This window comes from Colius striatus, chromosome 3 (genome assembly GCF_028858725.1).
Source record: "Colius striatus isolate bColStr4 chromosome 3, bColStr4.1.hap1, whole genome shotgun sequence".
Classification (NCBI taxonomy): Eukaryota; Metazoa; Chordata; class Aves; order Coliiformes; family Coliidae; genus Colius; species Colius striatus.
The window spans coordinates 27,655,641-27,672,428 of record NC_084761.1 but is presented as its reverse complement, the minus strand read 5'-3'; the positions used below and the strand labels follow the sequence as shown (position 1 = coordinate 27,672,428).

General features: G+C 41.2%; 1 protein-coding gene across 4 annotated transcripts in view; it reads right to left on the bottom strand.

The window, feature by feature from the left end:
* The window catches only part of INTU (inturned planar cell polarity protein), a 56,712-nt gene extending 49,627 nt beyond the window's left edge, over positions 1-7,085 (bottom strand). For 2 of the 4 annotated variants that reach the window (XR_009818424.1, XM_061992544.1), the window contains exon 1: positions 1,201-1,337. Coding sequence is in view for 3 of the 4 variants with exons in the window: in XM_061992544.1 (XP_061848528.1) it covers positions 1,201-1,337 (137 nt within the window). In the remaining variant the exon portion in view is untranslated. Of the gene's footprint in view, positions 1-1,200; positions 1,338-6,991 lie in introns of those variants that run through there. The other 2 variants (XM_061992545.1, XM_061992546.1) reach the window with 2 other exon arrangements.
* Positions 7,086-16,788: the final 9,703 nt, after the last annotated feature.

Below are 16,788 nucleotides of genomic sequence, written 5' to 3'. Positions count from 1 at the left end.
GGAAGTTTATAACTTTTAATTCATAAAACTATTGCCAAGGTTTTTCTTTCTTGAATTTACTTGAATATGGCTTGTTATAAAACCACATCCAGATCATCTATAGAGGAAGAAATGCCATTGTCTTCAAATACGTAACAGATCTATCGTTGTACCTGTTACTTAGCAAAACTGCAGTCTATTTCTCATCCCCTATTTTCATTATAAGTCATATCTTAACCTTTTTTTTCTGTACTCAGAAGACTTCAGTGCAACAGAAGTTACTGTTTGGACCCAAAATTAAAGCTTGGCAGTTCTGTTGATGCAGATATAGAATAAATGTATTTCTGTTTATCCAACAGCATTACACATTGTGTTCTATGTTGAACAGAGTGAAATGTGGCTTTATCACCTACTAAATACACATAAAGAAAGCTAATAAATAAGCATTTTAGAGGAAAGAATTAGAAAACACTCAAACACACAAAAAGAGGGAGAAAAAAAGTAAAAAAAGTAAGGCTTCAAGCAGAAATGTGTTAAGAGTTGAGTTCTGGTTTATGAAGAAAACAGCAGGTGTACACTCAACAGCTTTATGGGTAGGGATTGGAAGGGGCTTTTAAACATCATCTAGTCCAACTCCCTCTAGCAGGTCCACCTAGATCAGGTCACAATCTAGATGGGACAACTACAAACCCAAATGTATGTAAATATACTTCAAACCTCTCCTACTTTTTTTCTTCACTGTACTACATCATGAAAATAACATGCCAAATAAAATGCCATAGAAATATAAATTTCAACTGTCAAGCAGAGTTACTTTAATGTAGGAAATGGAAAGTCAATTCTTCTACAAAATAAAAATAATAAGTAAAAAAACCCTAGATATTGCACCGATGTCTCTAAAATATGTACTGGTATCCCTGAGCTGTCCTCTGACCTACTTTTTCCCGAAAGACAGGCCCGTAGAATAGGAAGACTGCGGCTCAAGAACTACAAGACTTGTAACACATGAACCACGTCTATCTTCCCCACCTCTTTCTCGGGCAGTGTTCGGCTGGGATACACCCATGAGGCCGCACACAGCCCGCCAGCCGAACGCACGCTACCGCTCGCCACGTTACTCCGAGGTCTCTGCCAGAGAAACATCACAAAGCCACCCGCGCGGGAAAAGCGCCCGGCCCGGCCCACCGCCGCTCGCCCTCCCCCGCCTCACACCGCCCTTACTCGGAACTCGCAGACAGCGAGGTGGCACACGAGCCGCTCTCGCTGCCGGTGCCCGCACTCTCAACGCCTTCATCCCTCCATGGTTCCATCCCCTCGGCTCGTCCGAACCCCTTCCCGCCGTTTCCCCCGGACGCCATGGCACCCACACCCCTCCGCGCCGGGTGGGCACGTGACCCGCGCCCGTCCTTCCCATTGGCTGCCTCGGCCCGGCGCCATGGAGACGAGGGGAAGCCTGAAGGCGCTTCCCGGCCGGGGCCGCCGCGCGCGGAACGCACCCGCAGAGACAGGCCGCGCTTCAGGGCACCAGGCTCGGCTAAGGACTAAGTACGGCACGAACTCCTGCCCGCCTCCGAAGAAGTAAACGGTAGTTTTAGTGCAGCATGTGGCAGAAAGGCCGCCTCCTGCCTCCTTCGGCTGGTAAGAATAACAGCAAACAGAAGCGTCCAACCTCTCCACATCCTTCCTCAAAACAGCTGACTCTCACTAGTCCCTTTAAAGTCTTTCAGTGGGTCAGTATAGAACATATAATGGCGAAAAAACTATTTATGTAATGGTTTGACATCAAGGTCTCAGTGACTGTCCCATAAAAAAGACTATTGATGAAGCAGTCCTGGGGTGAGCCTCAAAAGCGTTGCTTGTAATAAAAAACTGATTTGGACAAAGAAATGTGAGAACAGTAGTTTTCATCAAGCCAAATACTTCTGTGCTTTATATTACACTCCATTATCATCATTTAAGGAGTTGTCAGAAACTAAGATAACTTCTGTTTAGGTTAGTCAGAAAAGCAGTTATGTATGGGAGGGGAGGCAAAGATGTGAGACCGACCCAAACAAGACAGATGATTTGGCACCTTGAAGTGGTCAATGCAGTCTACAAATGCAAAATCGTGCACAGTCAAGAGAGAAAAAAAAATCCAAACCCTGCTCAGCTTTCAGGACTTAAATTATTCACACCCATGAAAAATAAGACCCATGGCAACCCTGCAGGCAACTTGCTGTGTAGCTATGTCAGTAAACCCATCAGGACACGCATGGTGAATAAGGAAAGGGATGGAGAATAATTGTTGGAACATTTTTAATATGTTGGATTTAATATCTGCTCAGTGGGATACTTGCACAACTTCAGCAGTGAGGTTTTATAGTGCTGCAGCACTATGTAGGAGTCACAGAACTCTGGTATGAAATTCCTCTGCTTGAAACTGTTTTAGGGAAACATTCATTAATAAGTCCGATTTCAACTGAATTAACAGACAGGAATATTTTGGACTCATATCCATGTTATTAAGGCTTCAACTGGAGTACTTAGAGATACTTACATTAAATTTTGTGGCCATTCTGAAGTACCTATACAAGACTTGATATCACAGGTAAACCATAGTTGTGAGGATTTTAAGACTACAAACCTATCCAAAGGAGGAGGCAGAAATATTTCCTACCTACAGGTCCAGGAGGGAAGTTTGCTCCAGTATGGTTTCATTCAGTTTAGGACAAGACATAGTAGATAACTTAGAAGTTTTTTTCTCTCTGAGCTGGCAACAATCACTTCACACAAAATATATAATTCACACATGGTAGCCAATTCTTTTTTTAAAAATAATAATTAAAAAAAAAAGAAATCAACAAACGCCCAGATCTTTGGTTGTTTCCAATTGTCAGAATGCAAGATAAGTACCAACTTTTCTTTCTATCACTTCCAGAAGAACAGGTAGAAAAAATATTCTGAAAGCAACCCATTTCCCAAACATCTTACTTTGATAAAATGCTCTGCACAAACAGCATTTCCTGAAAAGCCTAATGATTTCCTAAAAGGAATACTGTAGGAGTTAGAATTTTAATAGATGTAGGTGAGATACACTCTCCTGCCCTTCTCAATTCTGCTTATATTAGCAGGCACTTTTAATACACCAAACAGCACACTGAAGACCTTCTGTAGAGAAATGATAGTCTGTGCCAGATGGTCCTGTGTTAGTTATGTTAAATTTCACCAAGTTCAAGAGCTGGTTAATTGTTTCCCGTTGTTTGCTCAATCACTGAGAAATACAGGCTCTCTAAAAAGGAGGAGGCAGTCATCTTGCTATTTTAGAGGGATAACCATATTATGAAGGAAAGGATGCTGGAAGATTTCAGGCCACAGAGAGAGGTGGTTGGGAGTCACCTAAATATTTTTTTTCTGAAATGAATGTGGATTTTTTGCTGCTGTGGGAACAATTAAAGATTGCAAGTTATACTGTAACTCACACAGCAGGATTTTATTTTAGTGAAGACACAAAATTCCCACACGATTCCTCTTTAGAGGAAAACCTCTCATTTTTTGTGCATAAATATTAGGAAAAGACTTGAAATAATTTGTCTTCTGGCAGATCCCTTACACTTAATCCAAGCAGCTGGGTTGATGCTGCTCACTATGAAGCCCATAAGCCTTTCACGCTAGGTTGCTCACATAAACAAGCAGATGGCAAAAATTTGCCACAGGGCATAATTAGCATCAATACTACTGTTTACCCTTACTGGACAACTGGTTAACAAGCATTTAGAAGTGGATAATTAAAAAGTACTCTCTTCTGGCTTAAGGTTGCTCTGATTAGCTGTTCCTGCAAGGAACTAAATCCATGTGTGGAAATTCATTTCAGAACAAGAGTTCCTTGTTACTTTTTTTGGCTGAACCTGCTTCAAAAGCTAATGTGCTTTAAAAATATCAGTCTACCTTGATCCACACTGACATTCAGGTGTTGATCATAGTTAAAAGAGGCCAGTGTTTAGGACACACCAAAGAGATATACCAGTCCTTTCCTAATAAAGAAGGAAAATAACTAAGGAATAACTCTTTTTTTTGGTACTGTGGCACAGGTACTTATGAACCCCCTACTCCACCTAATGTCCAATTTAAACAAGTAAATTTTTTTCATTGTTATATGCTGACAGGTCATTTTTTTTTCAAGCCAATGATGCAGAAATGAGACTGGAATTACAGTCTTTTCCTAGCAGCTAGATGGAAGAGCACAGGGAAGTTTGGGATTTGTTTTTATGACTTTCTAACTTTTCATGTTTGATTTTGTATAGTCAGGCCTGATTTTAGCAGTTTTACTGAAACTCATCATTCACTAATTGGCTATCATGGGTGAGGAAGGACAGTGCTGTCTCTGGACTAGCTGAACAAACTGGGAGAACTATCTCTAAACAGGGAGGATTCTCTGACTGGATCTGATAACTTTCTGGCTCTTACATACAGCATAGGCAGTATAGACAGGACAGAACAACACTGCGAGACAAAGCTCACAAGGTGTACCTGGACTGTAGTTGAATATGCCTTTCTTACACTGGCTATGCACATCAACAGCATTTTAAGTGTCTATTTGCATTCCTCCTCCCTTCCGTACTTCAAATTACAGTTCTTCCATTGTCAATAAAGAAGCGAGAAGGCCTAAGTGACTTCTTATTGTCTGGTTTTTTTTGTGGGTTTTTTTGTGGGTTTTGGTGGGGTTTTTTGGTGTGGGTTTTTTAATTATTATTTTTCTTTCTACATGTTTTCCAATCAGATAATATTTCCAGGAAGGCTCTATCAACAACTGGACAGATACATATATTACGGATTTAACATGATAAGTTACAAGCAGACAATACTAAGAGGAGAATATTTTCCTATTTGGAAATAGGAAATTCTGTTTATTGCTGCTAACACCTGCTTTACTCAAACATCTGAAGAAAAATTAACAGAGAATCTGGATTGTTGAGTGACATTCCAAACTCTTCTGCTATCATTTTTTTTTTATTCTTGCAGTGCACAGCAATATATGAGTAATATCAATACAGCTTTCAGCTAGCCTGACAAAGTCTTTCTTTACTAAGAGACAAAAGGCATACTTCATAAGCATCCCGTAATACATAAGACTTTGTGATTATGGGGTATACATGATTACAAAATCTTCTGTTCACAGCTTTTCTGACATTACTGCATAAAGCAGCAATCAAATAGTGATACTACACTGTCATTTTCATTGGGATATTTACACCTAAACAGACTAAATGGAGAATAAAGGCTACCCTTGTGACCAAGTGAACATTTCGTGAAACAACACTCCAGTGCCTAATAAATAGACTGTCTTGACTTTTTAAGCTTTCTCTATCAACGTCACTCTATGCAACTGGATTACAGAATGTATTTTAGAAGAACATAAAACCAACAGAAGAGAGACATGAAGAACTCAAGAAGACTTAGCTCAGTCCATCTCTTTTGTTTGAGAAAAACAAGATTTTTCCTACTGTTTTTACTTTGCATTAAATCTACAGGGTTTTTTTTTTAGGATCATCTGCTATGCATAGCAGGCGCATTGAGCACAAAGTAAACCCATTATTTGCAGTCAGTCAACACACAAATGTTTTGAGGATGACCAGTACCTTATTAGACTGAAAGGATACTAATATTAGTAATACCATAGGGCAGCATGTTTTTAACACAACTTTGAAACGGGACACTTTCTGTGAGGTCGTTGACAAACACATGCACACCATTTCAGATACCAGAGGGTCTCCCCGTAGTATATGGGCACGTTTATGGCTTACAAAGTGGCCTCAGAGTGCAGTGAAGAAGCAGGCTGATTCCCGTGCACCCTCCTTGCCGCACTTCAGTGTTCACAGGAACGGATTTTAAGTGACTATTCAGTTTGATGCTTTGAGCTGGAGAAAAGCCGAGTCTATAATGAGTTGTTAGTTTCCATAGCAAGAGCTGTTTGGAGTTGGCACTGAGAAAAAGTATACTTTTTCTTTCCAGTAGAAAATAAATCAATATAGCTGAGAAAACATGTTAGGAAACGAGCACTTGACAGAACAACTGGAGATGAGGTTATCTTGGATACTGCTGAATGCGATGGTGTTTGCCTTGTCAAGTTTAAACAGCTCTTGGCTACCACAAAGAAAATGGCATCGAGGGTGGCTTTGAAAGTCCTTTGAAAGCCAAGGTCTTACTGTCAAAATGTCTTTGCGGGGGGATTCCGTGGAGAACTGAAGTTAGAAATGGTGAAGTTGAGGGAAAAAACAGCTTCTCATGCGGTGTGCTTCCTACACATCCACTTCAGGAATGCCCATCTTAGATTTGTGTGTGAATTAATACGCTTCCCACCCCTGCCAACAGGAGAGTTCAAAATGCTTACAGAATCGATTCAACGGAGCTTCTGTCAACCCCTCTCCTTCCACGTGGGAGAAATCCCGACGCATACCCCCGGCTGTCGTGCAAGTCCCACACAGGCTGCAGGGCACTACTCAGAGCGCACTAGGGCACCTTCCCTCACCTGCAGCTCCACCGCTTCGCAAGAAGACAGGGCAACCCGAGGGCGAGTCGATGCCCCGCAGGCAGCCGCCCGTTCCCCTCCCTTGCACACCGGGGCAGCCCCACCACCACTCTGCCCCCGCGGCGACGGGCACGGCGCCTCCCCTGCCCGCGCCCCACCGCCGCCCGGGAAGGTGAGGGGAGGCAGGGACGCCGCGCCTCTCGCTTCCTGCCTCCACAACAAAGGGCTCCCGCGGCGACCCTCTTCTCCGAAGAACCTGGGGTTCGGCACTGCCCCACAGGCCTCGCTGCCGGCCCGCGGGTCGTCGATAGGCTGCGGCGACCTCCTCCTGTGAGGGACGGGCAGAGGCACTTCTCACCCGGCCGCCCGTCTCCCAGGTCAAGCGGTCAGGAAGCGGAGGCCGCCAGAGCCTCCCAAGGCTGGGAAAGCAAACTCCAGTCGTCCCCCCACTCGCGAAGCCTGCGGCGGGCTAGTGCAGGAGCCGCCTATCCCGTCTCCGCCACTGACCTGTGCAAGAGGACGCTCTGTACCGAGTCCAGGTCCTCCAGGTTCCTGGTGACGGGCCGGGGGATGCTGTACCTGCCTGCCCCAAACATCGCTGTCGCCCGAGGCCCCTTCATCGCCCGCCCCGCTGCCTGCCCCGCGGTACCGGGGACTGCGGACTGCCACAGGCAGGTGGGAGCCCTTCAACCCGCCCGCCTCCGCCGCGCCTCCCTCCCGCGAGGTCCTAGAGCCCGCCGGCGCCACGCCGCGGGGCACGGGGGAAGCGCCTCCCACGCAGCTGAGAACCGCGGCGTGTGCTGGAGGAACGGTGGGACTGGGACTGGGCCTGAGCCTGAGATGGTGGACTGCTGCCGCCTGGCCTGCTACCGCCTGCGCCGCCGGGGGCTGTCCCACCTCTCACCAGTCCCTGACGGGGCTGCCTTACGCCCTTGCGCTGTGTTGTTTCTCTCAGGACCTAGCGTAAACCCAAAGTTTTGTATGAACCCAGCGAAATCATTTCTAGCTGCAGCCGTGGATTTTTTTTTCCCCTAGAGCTGCATCCACCACTCACGTTGTGTGAACATAGTTTTTCCCCATGTATTTTCCTGTTGATTAAAATAATGGAATTGCTCAGTTGATTCTATTTCCTTAAGTATCAATATGAAAAAATGTAAATCCCACAAAATCTATTCCATTCTTTGTTTCCCTGTTTCACAAAATAGTAACTACAAGCGCTTTCAGATGATAAGTGAGATACAGGACTCCTGACTGTTTTCCCATCTACGAAATTCTGAGAGAGTATACTGAACGAACAGGGACGTGAATGCATAAAAGTGGTGTGACTCATATCTTCATCTATATCTTAGCCATGAACTGCCATCATTTAGTTTCTCATCTCATTTACAAAGATACTAGTTTAATGTTGAGAATTCTGGCAAGAGTACATAGTGGCAAAAGCTCAGTTTGGAGAGGGTGAATGAAAAATTGCCACGAGTCTGTGGCTGGGATTCTCACTAATATTCAGGTGTCCTACTGTTTTTTCCTCTTAAATTTTGCTTTCTTTCTTTGATGCTAGGTAGAAATTTGATGAGAAGAACATTCTCCTCTGAATTCCTCTACTGTCAAAGATGTTGGAACCACCATTACTGAGGTAAGCAGCAGCAGCAGTTCTGTCTAGGTTTATGACCATAAAACCTTTGTTATGGTCATTAGCACTAGGGCTGTGGTGCTAGGGAAGCTGAAGGTATTCTAGGATTTTGGGCCTAAGTAGTAGTGGCTGGAGGAGTTTGGGATTTACAGTATCAGAATAAGCACAATGCTTTCACAGTAGGCACTGAGCACATAACTTCTTGCAATAGCCACATCTTGATTTCAGAAAACCTATGAAAATTGCATGGTATCCACATCCTCTTCTTTTCTCTAGAAAAAACTCTTAGCCACAATCCGTGTTTCTAGGTGAGTGTACCAATGGGCAATCTGAAGCTTAGAATGTTTCATACACAAATATTCCTGTAAGTATGGATCAGATGGCAATGTTAGACATTTTCCTTCTGTTTGTAGATAGATCTACTTTTGTATCTTCACAGTGTATCTGCTATGGTAAATGAGCCCTGAGAATGTGGGGAAGAGACAGGGCAGGTCATTTTAAGCTGCACATTCGCTCTTGTCTACATGCTGAATTAAAAAAAAAAAAAAACACCTGCAAAGATCAGCTGATGATGCTTAAGGTAGTATTGATTAATCAAAAAATTGTTTCCTCTTTGACATAATCAGCCTTCAGCAGCTCAGCATCTGACAGCAGCATGATTAGGTGCCGGAGCTGCTAGTACTGTATGTATTTTCCTCAGGCAAATGAGAGGCAAAAGTCCCTATGCATGAGTACCGAGCATATAAATTATAGGCTAGAATTTCATGTAAGTCTGGGACTTCAGCAGCTTATCTGGTCTGCTAAATTCCTATCAGTCCTGTACAATGTGGTCTTCAGAGCAGCATTATGTAACAGCAGCAGAGCAAAAAGCTGCAAAAATTCACTTTGCCTTTTTATTTTTTTACCTCCTAGTACTATTTTTATGGCCCAAGGGAGCAGAGATGTTTAATTTTGTACACAACAGGAGTTTTCCCAGTCTTCTTAGGATAACACAAACCCACTTCTAGGGCTGGCATTTGATGCTAGAAAACAACAAAACCCCCAACTATTACCATCAAAATCACACTACATTGCCAGAAGGCCTTTCTAAGATGCTTGTCAGCTGTTCTTTGTCGCTGACTTCTTTCTCTTTTTTTCTTTTTTTTGTTTCTTGCAACTGCTGACCTAATGCTGAACTTAATGATAACATCATCTGCTACTACTATTGTACTTCTATATGAGCTTAAAATGAATGTGAAGATTTTAAATAGAATTGCTTACGACTCAGCAATACTCAATACTCAAATAAAAAAAGACTGCCTCAAAACAGGTCAAAAAACCCAAAAAGACGATTTAAGTTTTGTGTAGCTTATAAAATGGCAGATTTAACAGTACCACATTGCTCATAATCAGGTAAGATAATTTTAAAATAAAATAGGATGTTTTTCTAGGCATGAATTACAACTTTTACCATATTTAGTGTGTTTATGGATGGCACAAATGGAGAAAGAAAGAGGAGGAGAAATTAAAAAGTGAGTCAGTGGATACTTTCAGAGGCGTATTATATTTTCCCTGGATATATTTATAATACCTTAGCCACACATGAGATTCTTAACTTAAAAGAGAATTCTGGGATAACATTAATTCTGTAATGCAACTTCCACCTTTGACATTTACAAGAATTATTTCAGCTGAGTCTTACAGATTTAAGTTTCACCAAAATATGAAGTAGCTTTTCGTTGTATTTTCTGCAAAATTTTAGCACAGGTACAATAGACCACAGGAAAAGCAAGTTCACTCTTTGAAGTCTTTCAGCTCTTGCATTTAACTACATCTAGAGAACATGACATTACAGTGTGTTTCCTGAATCCAGTGAATTACATGCAACTGGAGAGAGATGAAAAAGTTCTAGCAATGCAGAGAAGCAAAACCATTAGGGGTTAGGGAAAGAGGAAATTCAAACAGGTTAAAAAACAGAGCAATGACAACAAAAAAGATTTTTAACAAGCGTCTTGCATACAAAGTAATTGTAGTATGCCTGGGGGTTTTGTGGTACTTCTACAGCTAGTTGAACTGCCTTATGAAAGCCCTTCTGCTTTATTTAAAAACACTTCTGGTGTTTCCAATGTAAAAGAAAAAAAAAAGGAAATAACAAAGTATTGTGATATTATGCTTATGACAGAGATCTGTTTCTGAGGCTGTAGTGCATCTTTTTTTCTTCAAGAAGCAGCTCTTGATTATGAGACTATTTCCTCTGTTGACAGGATTCCCCTTTGTAAAAATCTAAAAGGGGTAGTAGATATTTTTGCTTTATTTAAAGACCTTTGATCACTTGGCCAGCAAGTTTTAGCATGCCTTGGTATCAAAGACTAACAGCCTTTTATTGGCTACATGAGATGGAAATCAGGTTATCATTGCTCCATATTGTCATTTTTATTGTTAGACATGAGATGTTAGCACTCTGGGGACTGTTGAAATCTCTCAGAAGAGATTCCATTCCTTCCACTGAATTTGAAGGGGAAAATATTATATAATTATTAATTAGTCCCCTGCTCTTGGCAACATATACTTCTTAGTCCAATATCCTGGCAGTAGCCAGCTGTGGGACAGGAATAGGTTAAATATGAGGCCTGAATGAACGTGGGTTGACTGTGATTCCATCTGGGTAAGACAACAATTGTGACAAGATTGTAAGAATTTAATAGAAATTATGAGTTCTGAGCAGATAGGGTTTGGAGTATTTGTCTCTTTTATATAATTTTTGCCTGTAACATTTTTTGTCCAGGTGATAACTCTTTTTTCTACTTGATTATACTTATCACTAAGGGAGACTGTACCTTACTGTTCTCAATTCCCAAACTTTGTTAATAAACTGTGGCAGCTGAGTGTCAAGGTCACATATCTATCGCAATAAGGTATGGGAACCAAAGGAATCATGAACCAGAGATGACATTTTCTACTCATCTAAAGACACTGAGATTTCATAGCCTACAATTACTACAGTGGATGAAAGCCCATCAAGAAAATAAATCAGTTGGCACTAGGTTGTTCTGTGTTGTGTATATTGCCCTTCCTGGTAAGTGGATTCATTAAAAATATGTTTCTAACTATCTTAGAAACAAGAAAAACTGCAAAGTTTAGTAAAAAGCAGTGATTTGTATTAGTGAATATCCTTCTTCAGAATCATGACCCATAAAGAATGTATATGCATAAACTCTGTGATTATGTTGAGAAACTTTCTTCAAGCCTGTAGTGGTTTATTTCTAGTGTTGCTTGGTCTTCTGCTGATTAACAGTGAATAGCAATATCAATTTTGTGGAGTGGCTATTTCTTCTTAGGTAATGGGACAGGCTCTCACTGAAAGGTGCAGGCTGCTACTGCCTATCTGTTGCCATGTTTAAATGATTGAGGAGTGGGGTTGGTAGGATATTTTTGCCAAAGAGACGTTTCCAGGCTCTGCCTCCTTGCCACAAGCAGCCATCAAGGTTAAAAGAGGCAGAAGCAATACTAGCAGAGAGAGCAGAAGGTTTAGTTTAATGATCAGTACTTCTCAAAGTGCAGGAGTACGAAACATTGCCTGCTGTTGCCATGTCTGCCTGCTGTTGCCATGTCTGCCTGCAGTTGCAGTTGCCATGTGTGCTTGCAGCTCAGCCTTCCAGCGAGCAACAAGAGAGAAAATCCAGTTTATTTGTTGAACAAATTTCCTGTAATTCTGGGATCTCTTCAAAACCAGCCACAAAGGCAATGCTTTTGACCAACTGCTGAAGTCAGCAATGCAAAAACCCCTGGAAATAATAATTAATGGTCCAAGAGTAAAGCATTAGTCCAAGCAGTAAGTGATAAACTGAAGAGCAGCGTAGGACGATGCCACTCATTTCATATCAATCAGTTCCCCTCTGCAAAGACTTTTAAGTTTACAGGAGAGTGGGAATAAGGTGGCAACATGTGGGTGCTTTAAAATAATTTGCTCCACTTTTATTACTTTCTCTAAGACTTTTTTTTTTTTTTTAAATATGAGGAGTCTAAATCTAATTGAAAAAGCTACCCTAAAAATTATTACATTATTGATGTATTGCAAAGACTGATGAAACAGAATTAGATTTTGTTATATTGGAGCTGACAAAATTCTTATAAATTCATCTATAAATATGGTTTGTGACCATCTGGTCTTCTGAGAAATAGACGAGAACCATAAAAAGGGGCAACAGAGGTTTTATGTGAACATCTGGGTGAAGTATAAGAATACCTGGCAAACCTGCTAAATAAAGAAAATATCCTTGAGCTTTGACCCCAGATTTATTTTCTTGAATTGATTTTAAGGTGCTCTCTTTTCCTTTTATCCCCATTTTCTGGACTTGTCTGAGTTTGTGGAGGCAAAGACTGGTGTTCAGATAGCTGTGGTGGTTTAGCCAGGTGTCCAAGTCATAAAATCACTCCCCCTCCTAAACTGGACAGGAGAGAGAGTTTTTGAGTTAAGGACAGAGAGATTGCTCAGCAATTAGCATCCCAGGCAAAACAGACTCAACTTGGGGAGAAAAAGGTTTGATTTATTAAAGGAACAATAAGAACAGAGAGATGAGAAACAAAACTGAATCTTAAAACACCTCCTTTCACCCCTCCCTCTCCCCGGGGCTCTCCTTCCTTCCTCCCAGAGGTGCAGGGGATGGGAGTTGCAGTTTCTTCATTACAGATGGACTTTGCCTCTGCTTCTTCTCAGGGGGAGGCCTCCTCACACTTCCCACTGCTACACAGTGGGGCCCCCATCCCATGGTCCTTCACAAACTTCTCCAATATTCGTCCTTCCCATGGGCTACGGTTCCTCATGAACTGCTCTGGCATGGGGCCTCCCACAGGGGCAGCTCCTCACATTTTGCCCCTGTGTGGGTCATCCATGGAGAGAACAGTCCTTCAGGTACCAACTGTTCCAGCTTCACAGGATCACAATTCCTGACAGCAAACCTGCTCTGGGGTGGGCTCTTCTCTCCACACAGGCTCCTAGGTCCTGCCAGGAACTTGCTCCAGGGTGGACTTCCCATGGAGTCACAGCTTCCTTCAGGCATCCACCCCCTCTATTGTGGGGTCCTCTGTGGGCTGTGAGTGGATTTCTGCTCCACAGTGGTCCTCCATGGACTGCAGGGGGACAACCTGCCTCACCATGGTCTTCACCACAGGTCACAGGGGACTCTCCCTTCCAGGGCCCAAGCACCTTCCTCCTCCTCCTTCTCCACTGACCTTGGTTTCTGCAGAGATGTTTCCATATTCTCACTCCCTGTTGCTGCTGCAATTTAGCAACTGCACAACAACTTCTTCTCCTTTTCTAATATGTTATTCACAGAGGCCTTATCCCAATCACTTAATTGGCCAGGCCTGGGTCAGGTGCCGGGTCCATCTTAGAATTGACTGGTCCTAGTCCTGTCAGCTACAAGGGTGGCTTCTTTAAGCAAAGAGCTGCCAGGAGCTTCCCCTGTAGCTCCCCTGCTACCAAAAAACTTGGCCTAGGCAAAATCACTACAACTGTCTTTTTTTCTTACTTCAAGCAGGAAGTGGGCCTGTTTGCCTGTCTCATCCAAGGTAAGCAGCACAATGTTGTTGCATTACGATTTTATTTGCAAAAAACTTTCCGTGAGTATTGGTTCTTCATTTATGATTTTGGGTTTTGTTTGTTTGTTTGGTTTGCCTTTTTTTTTTTTTTAATAAGCTGTTTTTCTAAGTCTAGGTTCCAGAGACATGGGAAAATTTTACTTTAATTTGAAGAAAATTCTTCCTGTACCTAACCCTACTGGTTTCAAAGTAGAACATGAAAATTTAACATTATTGATACTAAGTAAAAAGGGAAAAATGTACTTTTATTGTTTTCAAGTCTCAAAAAGAAATCTAATGGTTCATGATTCGACTTATGCTAGTTAATATTTGGGGCTGGCACTGCAGTGTAGGACACCATCATTGACAGTAACCCATGGAAAAAATATTCTGTTTTATGTTCATGTAATAGCAATGTTGTGATTGTCTTGTTTTTAAAATTTTCCTCTCAAGTGTGCTGAGAATCCTCTGCTTCTTACATATATGAATGTGCAACACCAAAAGCAATCACAATTGACTTACAGTGTGAGAAAATAGGTACTTTTCTCACTCATTTAGTTTTAATCAGACTTTATTCTTTTAGAAAGTAAATATTTTAGTAGCTGACAGGCTTTTAAAAAAAAGCAGAATAGCACCACCTGGTGCTAAGCAAGGTTTTTACGATCGATTCCTATCACTTATGAGATTATTGCTGTGCAGATAAAAGTACCGTCTTTCCCAGTCGTGATTTCAGGCCGAATGATTAGGGACATAATGTTATCACTATCTCTGTTATTGATGCTTCCTGGCCTTTTCTTACAGGCACTATTTTTTTTTCTCTATATTTATCCATTATTTACCATTTTTTGGGCACTTTAAACTTGTAGCTCTGGATAGGTGCAAAAAGTTTTTCGTTAAAATTTGATTTCTAAACATTTTTTCAGCTGGCATATAGATATGAGGATGTGGAGAAACTACAGCTGAAAGTGAACTTTACCACTATTTTTTTTCCTTTGTTTCTAACTATTTATGGGCTTCCTCATGATGCTCAGAATTAAAAGCATAATTGAGGTTAAGACAGTATGCTGAAAGGACTTCATATGCTTAAAACCTGTCAAAATCAATAGGAAGTTAAGTTCCTGAGAATATGTTCTTAAGAATTCAGTTCTGAGGCATTATGTATTTCTGCAAATAAAACAATTAAATATAGCATCTCGTTTTTAAGTCTATTTCCTGTTTGCTATTTATACAGTCCTCATCTGAAGCCCATGAAAAGTACAGAAAATTTTTTGTTTGTGATCTCCCAGCAGGAATTCTCAATTTCAGCTACACCTTAAAGCTACCTAAAATTATAGTTTAAATTTCAGTCTCTGGCTGCACTGTTGCTCTTAATGCTTTCTGATTCTGAAGACTGCATAGACAGTAAAACGAAACCAACATCTTGTCATTAATGGAAAGAAACCCTTTCCCCCAAAGCTTAGCTGCATCGCTCCTGATGTACCTTGCTCTTAAGCTGTAATTAATACCACTTGCGAAAAGCACTAAGCCTAATTTTGTTCTTGCTGAAACTATTGAATGCGGAAGCTATTGGGTGACAGGCTGCCATAAAACTTTCTATATTGGCAAAAGGGTTAACTGGTGTTGACTGTTACTTGCTGTGAAGAACATGGAAGAGCAAGGTTTTTTTCTTTGTTGCAGTTCCCCATTTTTTCCTTCTGGATAGTGACATTATGATTACTTTGTTCCATAAAATCAATTTGTGTAGCACTGCTTGGATTGTGTTACTTTTAAAGATGACATGTATAATTTTTCATGAAGTAAGAAGATATTTTTTAAAACCCAATATAATAATACAGTAAACACCAATTCATAACATAAACAATAAACTAGGTAAACTGTTACAAATGATTACAAATTATTTGTGAGTTTATTGCAGCGTTTAGAATTTTTTGTTTTAATGTTATGTGTTTGAAGTATTAAAAACAACAAAAAAGATATTTTTTTAGCTTAATGAGGAAGAACTAAGCCCCTTTACATTCAGAAATTGCTGACCAGGTATGTAATGTAAAGAGATACTAAGGGCATATATTCATGAGTGCACAGAGCAGAAGGGTAGAGATCTCTCAACTACCACACCAAAAACTTCCACAATAAGAGCAATACTTAATGAGATAGGTGCTTGACCCTAAAAGTGTGATCAAAGCTAGTTGCCTTGAACACAGTGCTATGCTACATGTCAGGAGATGTGCTACAGCACATGCTGCTGCATACTAGAAATCAGGAAATCAAAGCATTCACAGGTCTCAATTCTTATTTCTTATAAGAAAGAAATTATAAGATTTCTTATAGTTGCTAGGTAGGTGGTGAAATCCTGATGTTAATGTAGTCTTATAACTTCTGTCATTTGGGAGAAAGCTTTGTAACTACATTGTGTCATATCTTGGCTTGGTTACCTCTTGTCTTCCTGCATCCATGCTATTTCTCACTGTGTACACATATAAAAATCAGTACATCGCAGAGTTGTGTAGGACAGGACACTCTCATTGAGGTAATGCACTTCTAATAAAACTATCATTCACCTTTAGTTTTTTCTCGTCTCTGAAATCTCAGCTGTTTGCTTTCCATCTTATCAAGGCACTTTGACATATTCTGCTTGCTCAATTTCTTTCATGTAGCAGATATACTTGGTTGTCTTGATCCAATGCATAGGATCACACAGCTGAAAGGAGACTGTGTACCTGAGACCTCAGGAAGATTCCCTTCTTAGCTATAGATAGTATCATGGCTTCTTTCTTACCATGTAGCTGTAGATACATAACGGTTCTTGTGCACGTATATCCTGAATACATAGGTTTACCAGTAAACAGGGTCTTCCAGTTCGTAGGAGAAGTTGAGAGGCCTGCTGTTCACTGTTTTAGTTTCAAACACTGAAAACATTCCACAGCCTGTCTCAATTCAGGACAGTTTTACTGAATCTTCTATATTTCATGATATGGCTGTATTTATAGTGGATTTGTTTTCAGTATCCGCAGAGGGACTTAAAAGTCCAAGTAACTGACCATGCTAACATGTTTTCACTGACAATAAACTTTAATTTGCAAGCAAGAAACACTAGAGGGCATTGAAACTTCTGTGC